This window comes from Podarcis melisellensis, assembly GCF_964234715.1.
Source record: "Podarcis melisellensis genome assembly, chromosome: 13".
NCBI classification, from domain to species: domain Eukaryota; kingdom Metazoa; phylum Chordata; class Lepidosauria; order Squamata; family Lacertidae; genus Podarcis; species Podarcis melisellensis.
The window spans coordinates 8,696,708-8,708,265 of NC_138545.1; the positions used below are offsets into that span (position 1 = coordinate 8,696,708).

The window sequence follows — 11,558 nt, forward strand, 5'->3', positions numbered from 1 at the left end:
TAACTGGGCTGATATGCTCTGATATAGAGACATATTTAAGGAATTATTTCAAAGCAGTCTGTTCTTGTTTGTATTGTGCTAAATATGTAGACAAGCATATTAGGTGAGTATTAGGATGGGAGATGGTATGCCTGAAATGTTGGAAGTGAATAGTGATTGAATAAGAACTAAGGAAGTTGGAGTTGGATGTGGGAGGGAGTGTCCAGTCAGTGGCAGGGTGAAATAGGTTGAGAAGGATCAGCACCATTCTAGGATATGGTTTTAGGATATATGGTGAGGGACAGGGGTACCAAATATAGGGGGCAGAAAGGGCTTCAGCCCTCTCAGTATTTCTGGACAGGGGACTACCCACCCCCCAATATTGAGGTAGGCTGCCATCCGCCCCCCCAGGTGAGCAATCGTATGTCAGGGTGGAGGCAGGACGGGTCATGTGACTCCTGGCCCCCTCTATGTGGGGAGAAAATTGGTGCCCCTGGTGAGGAAGGATTTAGCTTCGTAGCTAAAATGCTTATGTTAACTAAAGTTATTATCTAAGATTTAACATTGTTGAAACCATGTACAGTGCAGTGAATTATTGTGAATGCTTTTGCTACTTCTGTTATCAATAAAGATTTCGTATCACACAAACCTTTCTCTTGACTGGCTATACTAGAGGTGGGCTTATTTTCCTTTTCCTAGGGTTTGGGCAGCTCTGCCAACAGTAGTGTAGTCAAGCTCTGAGTTTGCATCTAGTGTACTTTATCCCAGTGTAATTTAATTTTACATCAGCTTATTTTGTGTATGAATGCCCTGTAGGTCCCCTCACCTTTATGACACAACTGTATTGTGCTTCATGTCTATTCTCCTGAGAAATGTGAGCTGTCCAGTGTTTGGTAAACCTGGAGTTTGGCGGTGATCTTTAATTTGGGATTTGTTGCTTTGTGATGCCCAAGAAATTTATTTCATTTTGACCTTCCCTGTGGTTTTTGCTTCCCATGGAAACTGTAAACAAATTGGCACTTTTTGTGCCACTAAGGAACAGAGGTAACATGTGCACAGACTTCAGAAAAACACACAACCCAATGTTTTTTACAAAAAGAAATGCCCCTTTGAGTTGAAGCTTTGAAGAAGTTCTCTTTCTTTGCAGTTCTCCAAATCACTATAATTTGTCCACCAATGGAGGAAGCAATTAGAAATCAGACAATGAGCAAGCCTGAAGTGATTATAATAAATAAATCCCTGTACCATGAAGGGTAGGGGCAAGAGAAAGGAAGGGCTCTATCAATTTTATATGTTTCTCCTCCCTTATTTGTTGGCCAGAATTGAAATCAGAGTGTTAGCATTCTTAGGTGACATTTAAGGAATGTGTCTGTCATGCTTTGGTTCTAAAATAAGACTTGTGGATTTTTCCTTATGCTGCTGTATTGGCAGAGCCAGGCATCATCCACTGCAATCTGTTTAAGTCAGTCAGCTGTTACTGATAGACAAAGGGGAATCTGGATGTGGAAAGAAAATAGGCTGCCAGGATGTGGTGGCTATTGGTCTTTCTGTTTCTCTTGTTTCCTACTATGGGAAAAGTAGATACTATGAAGTGCCCCATTCACAATCCATTTCCAATTCCACACGAGTGGTATCAGCCAGGTGACTTCATTATTGGTGGGATTGCTTCTCAGATCTGTTATACTTTCTATGAAGAGTTCTTCAAGGTTCACCCTTCAGAGAATATGTTTGAATTACCACAGTAAGCGTTTTCGCTTGCCGTCTGCGTCCTTCCATATTCCCTCAATTTTTCTGTCACGTCTTCTAGATTGTAAAGCCAGCAATAGGGAATTTCTTATCACTGACACCTAAGAGCTTGTGTAGGAAACTTTGTTTTTCTCTAAAGAGTTGTAAAAGAAAAAAAAATCTTCCATGAATCTCCAATTTCACTATTCATTGTAGAATTTGGTACAGTGAACCAAAATTTCCTCATAGTTGTTCTATCTGCCTTTTTGATTACCAAAGATGAAAAAAGTATCATATTAAAAGAGAAAGTATTATTATTAATAATAAAATGGGCTGCAAAAGTCAATCAGGAGATTAACAGCAGGTATATTAGAATACAGTGTGGTATACAACTGTCCTATTGAAACACACATTTTCTATTGACAGTTTGTTGTTCCATAGCTTGGGGGGGGGGAATATACACAATGATTCCATTTCAATCTGAAATAGTTTGAGATAGAAATGACCAATATTGATGTAGGTTGACTGGTATTGTTCAGTTCTCATCTGAATTTCTCAAATTATTCACTTTATGTGCAGTATGATGACAAAATTCTACCAGCATGTCCTTGCCTTAGCATTTGCTGTAGAAGAGGTAAACGAGAACCCCAAGATATTGTCCAATGCGACACTTGGGTTCCATATCTATGACAGCTACTACGATGCAAAGATGACCTATCGTACCACACTTGACTTGCTCTTCAAATCACATCATTTCATCCTGAACTACAAATGTGACACTCAGAAAAACCTCATAGCCATCATTGGTGGTCTTAGCTATGACACTTCTTTCCATATGGCTGACACCATATCCCTCTACAAGATCCCACAGGTGGGGTTTGTGAATGTGGTGACATGATGATTTCCACAATCTATACTTCTCCTGTTCATTTATGCGTTCATTTATGGGTCCAATTCATTTGTGAGTCCAATTCAAGATGCTCATTTTAGTGTCTAAGGCCTGGACAATTTTAAACCCTGAACAACACAAAATATCTAAAAGACTACACCATTCACTACAGATTGCCTCAAATGTTATGATAGTTCCCATTTTCTGTAGTGAGAGGGGGGTCAACCTGGGAAAGGGATTATCATAACTGTAGAAAAATTTACTAGCAAGGATGCTGGATTTAATTCACACAGAAACTACCAATTGCTTCAACTATTTGTTGAATAAACAAGCATGTGCTCACAAAGAATTCTCCTGTTTTACTTCTGTAATATCTGTACAATTTCCTTTAGCTCACTTATGGTTCATTTCCCACTGAAGAGGACAGTGATACAAGTCGCATCATTTCCTTCTACCGCACAGTGCCTAATGAAGCCCACCAATACATGGGGATTATCAACCTGCTTAAGTATTTTGGGTGGACATGGGTTGGACTCTTTGTTGTGGATGATGAGAGCGGACAAAATTTCTTGCAGACTATGGAACCTTTGCTTTCCCAAAATGGAATGTGTTCAGCCTTCACACAAAGTCTCCCAAAATTACCCCGTTTTGATATGTGGAGTGAATTGTGTGATGCATTGTCGAGTCATTATACAGATCTTACTGATGACAAGGCCAATACAATCATCATCTATGGAGAATCTATGGCAACTGTATGGCTGACAGCTAATGTCATTCTGCGAGATCCTGAAAATGTGAACAGATCATCACTTGGAAAGGTTTGGATCATAACAACTCAGGTAGATTTCATATTGTTGGGGATTCAAAGGACCTGGGATCTTGATCTCTTCCAAGGTGCCATTTGCTTCACAATTCACTCAAAAACAATTATAGCGTTCAAGGAATTTCTTCAGAGCATAAAAATGGATGGTAGAGATGGAGATGGTTTTCTGAAGGACTTCTGGGAGCAAGCATTTGACTGTACTTTTCCAAACCCCAGCGTCCTCGTGGACATCAGTGAACAATGTACCGGAGAGGAAAACCTGGAAAGCCTTCCAGATCCAATTTTTGAAAGGCGCATGACTGGTCACAGCTACAGTATCTACAATGCTGTGCATGTGGTGGCTCATGCTTTACATGACATTTATTTAACTAGGTCCAGGCACAGAACAAGGAGGGGTCATAAAATGTTCAAACTTCAAGAACTTCAGGCTTGGCAGGTAATGTATTTTTTTTTAAAAAAATAAAAAATAAAAAAATAGCACATTGCATCCATTAGTATAATATAAGACAATTTCCAGGTTCTCATCTGGAATGGTATGTTTTATTCACTGAAAACATCTCACACACACACCCCATGTTGATCTTTATTATTTTTAAAAATATACATTTATACAACACTCTCTGTTTTTGTTTGTAACAAAAAAGAAAATGATGGCAACTGAAGCAAAAATACCTTGTACATCTCACAATACACATAACAATGCAATTTATGAAGAAGAAGAAAACAGAGAATAGAAAAACAAGAAAAGGAAAGCAAAGGAAAAGGAGAATATATATATATATATATATATATATATATATATATATATATATATATATGAGAAGAAAAAGTAGTTGAGGTTTTAAAATGATTTCCAAACATTCTCATTGTATGTTATCTGTTTTCATTTTTTTCATTACATTTCTGATGTTTTGTAAAGTTACTGGGATATTTAACTCTTATTTTTTCTTTTATATTGGCAACTATTTGATTTCTTTTTAGATATTGTTCTATATCTTTATTTTTTTCTTTTTTCTTATATAACTCTTCATAGTATTTCACAAATTCCTTCATCTTTGGGTCATCTATAATTTTTTCTCTCCTATTTTTAGCCTATTTATCAATTTTACATTTTTCATTTTTTTAATTTCCAAGCCAAATATTTGCCGGGTTTATTAGCAAATTTGAAATTATTTTGCTTCCAAATTTTTAAATTCCAATCCATTTCCTGTTCAATTTTTGTTTGGTATTCTGATTTTAATAATTTAATTTCTGTTTTTATATTTTCCTTTTTTGGATTTTTATTTAATTCTTTTTCCTTTTTTTTTTAAAAAAAAATCATTCAATATTCTATTTTCCCCCTCACCCTTTTCTTTGTATAGCATTTTGTTTTATGAACTATCCTCTGATGACTGCTTTACTAGTATCCCAAATTATTCACAATTCTGTATCTTTTTAATAAATTTAAATAATTCTTGCCGTTTCTTTTGCATCTTCTAGTATCTTCTCATCATACAATAGTGATTTGTTTAAATTCCATCTTCTTATTCCTACTTTCCACTCTAGTTTTAATTGAAGTAAAATCAGACTGTGGTCCAAAATTGTGTTTGGTAGGATCTGTGTCTCATGTATTCTCCCCAATAAATCTGTAGATAGCCATCTATCTACTCAAACCATCTATTCAAATCCTACTTGAAATAGTTTTGGTTCTGAGAAATAGGTGTAATCTATTTTAACTCATGTTTGAACCTCCAGGAGTATTTTAGATCCAAACTTTCCACCAATTTAAATAACTTAGCGAGTAGTGAAAACATCTTGCATATTATGGAGTTAATATTGTTACAGAACTGGGGTGGGGGTCCACCTAACCACTAACATTAATAAATGCTAGGATTTGAGGTTTTTTGTGATATGATGAAAGACTGAGGGTGAAAATAGGAGAATAAACCACATTTCTTGAAGCACGACAGCCTCCGCTGTGTCTTCTGTTCTTCAAAGGGACACAGACTCTGTGTGGGCACCTGAGATCCCATGCGCTTTTGGCACAGCTTGGTAAAGAGAGAAACAGGTGTTGGGCTTATGTAACAATATCAACTATAGCAGAATTGATGATTTTTCATTCTTGGTTATTGAGAAACAATACTAGTAAACAATACTAGCAAAGAACTGTGTTTCAAAATCATGGCATTATGTGAAAAATCTTCGTTACTTCCTCTCATTTCGTCTTTTTATCCTTCAATTAGCTTCACCCTTTTCTTGGTGATATTTCCTTTAACAACTCAGCTGGAGAATCCATGACCTTCACTGCTAAAAGGGAAATGGAAGGTGGCTTTGACATCATGAACATGGTCACATTCCCAAACAGGTCCTTCCTCCGAATTAAAGCTGGGCAGGTGGATGACAATGCTCATGAAGGAAAGAAATTCATCATTCATGAGGACATGATCATGTGGCACAAAGGTTTTAACCAGGTCCAGAACCTTGGTCATTCTTGTTACCCCCTGCATTAGCTACATAGATGTGGCCTGGCAGAATAATCACTTCTTTTTTTACATACAATCTGTCTTTTTTGGACAGGGACATGGGAATAATGTGGCCATCTATTACACTGAAGGATTAGGTGCAACAATGAAAAGAAAAGAACCCAATGCTATATTTAATGTAGTTGTTATCTGTACCTCATTTATATATGGCATTTCAAAATGTATTAGTGAGCCAGTAGTGGGTAGTCTCTATTTGCATTGCATAAGTGGCAAATCATCCCATCCCCGCAAATTTAAATACCACATATAAAAAGTCTTTTTAAAAAATGAAGAAAGAAAATAAGAAAATGAGAAAGGGGAACGGGAGTATAGTAAATCACTATAACAATTGTTTACAGTTAACCAACTGCATTTTTAAAGGGGGGGGAGGGGATATAATGGATAACCACAACAATTGTTAACAGTTAACTATTGCATTTTTAAAGCTAGTGTATTTTGTATAAATGAGTTCCAAGTTTAATTACAGATGTCTATTTAAAGTCGACATCTAGAAACAATCCACTCATACATGGTAGGCATAGTTAGGTTTTCTGTCCATTTAATAAATGGAGTCGTACATTAATCTTTCCAATGCAGCAATATTAGTCTTTTGGCCATAGGAACGGTAAGGATAATCCATTCATGTTGTCTACTTGTCAAATTCTATACACTATGCATGTAGTTAGTTCAAAATAATAGTATTCTCTGATTTTTATTGTTATTTTTTCACAATTACATTTATATAATCCAGTACTTTCTCCCCAAATCTATTAATTATAAGACATTGTAAAACCATGTGTTTTAAAGAAGCGTTATCCTTATTACACAAAATGCTGTCTTAGACAATATTTTTCTACACAAACATAAAGACAATTCAGTGTGGGAATAGGGGTCAAATATTTTTCTAGTTTGACATTGCATTACATAACTTTCTAACTGACATAATTGTTTCCAGAGATACCAGTGTTCTGGTGTATTTTGATCCTAATACTGTCCATCAAACAGAAAAGCCTCAACTCAGACTCCTTTCTTGTATATGGATAGGTGACTCCTATTTCTCTTTGCAATGAGCACTGCCTCCCTGGTTATCAGAAGAAAAGGAAGGAAGGCGAAAAATTTTGCTGTTATGATTGTGCCGCATGTCCAGAAGGCAAGATTTCAAACCAAAATGGTATATGACAATGAAATCATATTTTCTTTTTGTTAGAAAGTGTTAATATGGCTTGTTTTCTAATACTGTATTTACAAATGTGTGTGTGTATATATATATATAAATATATATATATATATATATATATATATATATATATATATATATTACAGTGGTACCTTGGTTCTCAAACTTAATCCATTCCAGAAGTCCGTTCCAAAACCAAAGCATTCCAAAACCAAGGCACACTTTCCCATAGAAAGTAATAAAAAAATGGATTAATCCACTCCAGACTTTAAAAAAACAACTCTAAAACAGGAATTTAACATGAATTTTACTACCTCTATTGTTGTTCTGTTAATGGTTCTCTTGAGTTTGCAGCTTTTGTCCATTTCCACAGTCACACATGCAATAAATCAATCAGTAGCTGTACTGGGTTCTACACAGTCACAAAAACAAATGAAACGGGAAAACCACACAAACAAAAATGCAAAAAAAAAAGAAGCAAAAACAGGAGCACCAAATATAAGCTCCAAATATCTAATCGGAAGCAGGGGGCTCAAATCAGAAACGCAACACTCCAACTGGAAGAGGAACACTCTAATCGGAAGCAGAGGACTTAAAACGTAGCACATTTGGCTTTCGAAAAAAAGTTCACAAACCGGAACAGTTACTTCCAGGTTTGCAGCATTTGGGTTCAAATTTGTTCGAGAACTAAGCTGTTCAAAAACCAAGGTATCACTGTACTTTGCTTGGAATGATTTGCAAATGTTTCTCTGCTGACGCCATTATCCTCTCAAGAATAATTAGTAAAACAAATACTCCTGGTGCAATACTTTCTACATAGATTTGAGAGTAAGCCCCAATGAAGATAGAATAATTTAGTTTCACATTAAAGGTAAAGGTACCCCTGACCGTTAGGTCCAGTCGCGCATGACTCTGGGGTTGCGAGCTCATCTCGCTCTTTAGGGAGTAGGCGTTTGTCCGAAGACAGCTTCCGGGTCATGTGGCCAGCATGACTAAGCAATTTCTGGTGAACCAGAGCAGCGCACAGAAACACTGTTTACCTTTCCACCAGAGTGGAATCTATTTATCTACTTGCACTTTGACGTGCTTTTGAACTGCTAGGTTGGCAGGAGCTGGGACTGAGCAACGGGAGGTCACCCCATCGTGCGGATTCAAACCACCGTCCTTCTGATCAGCAAGCCCTAGGCTCTGTGGTTTAGACCACAGCGCCACCCACGTCCCAGTTTCACATTAAGATAACCTAAAAAGGAGAAACATTAAAGTGATTAAACTGTTATATACTCAGCAAACTCAGCATAATCTATTATTGTCTTTGGAATCTGACCTACTTCTGTTTTTCAGATATGGATGACTGTTTCAGATGCCCAGAAGATCAATATCCCAACAAGAACAAAAATGGATGCATCTCCAAAACTCTAAACTTCATTTCAAATGAAGAACCATTAGGGATCACTTTAGCCTCAATTGTTTTGTTTTTTTCCATTGTTACAACTTTAGTGTTTAGTACTTTTGTGAAGCACAAAGATACTCCCATTGTGAAAGCCAACAACCGAGACCTCACCTACACTCTCCTCATCTCCCTTCTGTTCTGCTTTCTCTCTTCATTTCTATTCCTTGGAAAACCTGGAATAGTGACTTGCCTTCTGAGACAAACTACCTTTGGCATGATCTTCTCTGTGGCAGTTTCCTGCATCTTGGCCAAAACTGTCACTGTTGTTGTAGTTTTCATGGCCACTAAGCCAGGGTCAAACATAAAGAAATGGGTGGGGAAAAGGTTGGCCTACTCCATTGTCCTTTCCTCTTGTCTTATTCAAGCAAATATTTGTAGTTTGTGGTTGGCAACTACTCCCCCATATCCTGATTTAGATATGCACTCTGTGACCACAGAAATCATTGTGCAATGTAACGAAGGATCTGTTGCTATGTTTTATTGTGTCCTGGGCTACATGGGCCTCCTGGCCATTGCCAGCTTCATTGTGGCATTTGCAGCTCGCAAATTACCGGACAGTTTTAATGAAGCCAAGTTCATTACCTTCAGCATGTTGCTGTTTTGCAGTGTTTGGCTTTCTTTTGTTCCAACCTATCTGAGCACGAAAGGAAAATACATGGTGGCTGTGGAGATCTTCTCCATCTTGGCCTCCAGTGCTGGGTTATTGGGCTGCATCTTTGTTCCCAAATGCTACATCATTTTGCTGAGGCCTCAGCTAAACAGTAGAGAACAACTAATAAGGAAAATGATGTAAACATTTCTTTTATTTTCCCCTATTTTTTTAAATGAATTTTTTATTCCTGCATGAATCCAAGGCTGTGGTTATGGGAGAAGTGACCCTGGATTCAGTGGTGGGATTTTTGTTAACTTGAGGAAGACCTGTGAGCAGGGTGTAGCTAATCAAAGCCAGAGATGTTTTTTCGAAGGCACTAGAAAAGTAAAAAAAAACCAAGTCTGAAAGCCATTAAAAATAATCTCAAATGCCTTAGATAGCTGGAAATAGGAGCAGAGACAGCCAATTATACCACATCAGTTTCATTTCTGACCTCCCACACTCCCGGTATTCACCAGAATTTAAATCAGAGTTTCAGCACTCTCATCTACTATTAATAACATCTTTTTGTAATCTTTCGATTCTCAAAACAGTTCACAGGGGTCTCTTGTAGAAGTGTATTGGCATCACCAATAATAGCCAGCTCTAGCTAAGGATGAGCACAGGAAGGTCTGAATTTTTAGAAAAGCTGGGAGGCTATGATGTTGTGGCTATTGATATTTCTGAAATCCCCGGTTGACTGCACAGAAGATACTTTGAGGTGCTCAGTGAACAATCCATTTCTTTTTCCACATGAGTGATACCAGCCAGGTGGCCTCATCATTGGTGGGATAGCTTCCCAGCTCTTTTATGTATTTTGTGAAGTTTTCTTCAAAGAGCACACATCACAGAATATTTGAGGTTCCACAGAAAGAGAGTTTCCCTCTCTACATTCTTCCAAATCCCCTTTCCTTTTGTGTTATGCCTTTTAGATTGCAAACCTCAGAGAAGGGAGTGTCACATTTTTAATATTTATCTGCTGGTGCGGGAGGTCTGTTTAGGTGGAGAGAGAGAGAGAGAGAGAGAGAGAGAGAGAGAGAGAGAGAGAGAGAGAGAGAAAGAAATGCTTGAATCTATAAATATCTGAGTTGTTCAATTTTTCAATTCAAATTTTATTTACGGCTATTAGCCCATAAAATATGTACAAACATAAAAGCACAGAAGCATAAAAAACCAATACATCTAACAACAGAAGGGGAACACCACGATGCGAGGGTGGGTCGTTGAGCAGTGACAAATAACAGCTTGGGGCCCGGAAGGATCCAAGGGACGGTTCACAGAAAAAGGAGAACTGGAGACGAGATCCATCATGCACTCTCATCATAACTGTCCGATTAGTTTTTGTTGTTGTTGTCGTTTTTTGGTGGTTTTTGTGTGTGAGATAACCGCATTCAGGAATCTCGCCACCTGCAGAGTTACAGAAGGATCTGTATCCTGCAAAAGCAGTGCGGCATGTGACTCAACAGGCCTGCCAACCAAGCGCAATAAAGCAGGACCCAGGAATTTAGTCCTAGCTATTCTATGTAAGGGACAGTTGAACATTATATGTGGAAGAGATTCAACTGTTTTCCCGTCACACTCGCATAGCGGAGACACCAAACCCTTGGAAAATCTGTGGCTCAGCAGGTTCGATGGAAAAACATTGAACCTTGCACGAATAAATGCAAGTCGGTGTGGTACAGATGAAAGAGATGACATGTATGATGGAAGGCCAAGTGGTGGGGTTATTCCGTGATACCTGGGGGAGCAGACACCCCCACCCCTGGAGAGGTTGTGTTGATTTTCAATGTCTGCTAATCTTTGCTCGATAAGGCTTTTGGCTGAGCGTAGGTTCATCTTTAAGGAGTCCGCTGGGGAAATTCCGAAGGTCAGAAGTTTAGCATGGATTTTTCCTACCCACGGGTTAACAAAGTCATCCCGCCAGAGGCACTGAAAGAGGTAATGGTTGGGAAGCCTATGCCAGCTGGACAGCCAATAGCCAAAGACTCGCTTCCAGATGACCGTCTCTAAAGATGCAATCCTTAACTCCAGACGTATGGCTGCGTTGCTCACACACATGGGGAGTTTCAGGAGGCGACGGAGAAACTGATTCTGCAATGTCCCCAGCGATGTTAAATTGGACCCTGGGGCCCAGAGCGGGGCAGCATAACAGAGGGTGGAAACCACTTTTGCGTGGTACACCTTCAATGCAGAAGGGATGTGGGAGGCTCCGTCGACCGCAAAAAATTGGAGTAGAGTGTAAAGTATTGTTTTCCCTTTGTTCAGTAAATACTGTATCTGTGGCTTCCAGCTTAGGTTGTAGTGAAAAAAGACTCCCAGGTATTTAAATTTGAAAACCTGTTCTAATTGGACTCCATCTAACTTCCAGCTGTAAATTTTCCGA

At 38.3% G+C, this 11,558-nt stretch overlaps 1 protein-coding gene across 1 annotated transcript; it reads left to right on the forward strand.

The window, feature by feature from the left end:
- Nucleotides 1–1,547: 1,547 nt before the first annotated feature.
- On the forward strand, nucleotides 1,548–9,337 carry LOC309355999 (vomeronasal type-2 receptor 26-like; the record flags this gene model as incomplete). Its single annotated transcript, XM_081887174.1, has 6 exons — nucleotides 1,548–1,720; nucleotides 2,284–2,575; nucleotides 2,986–3,852; nucleotides 5,639–5,866; nucleotides 6,962–7,088; nucleotides 8,436–9,337. The coding sequence occupies 6 exons, from the start codon at nucleotides 1,548–1,550 to the stop codon at nucleotides 9,335–9,337; spliced, it is 2,589 nt and encodes an 862-aa protein (XP_081743300.1).
- Nucleotides 9,338–11,558: the final 2,221 nt, after the last annotated feature.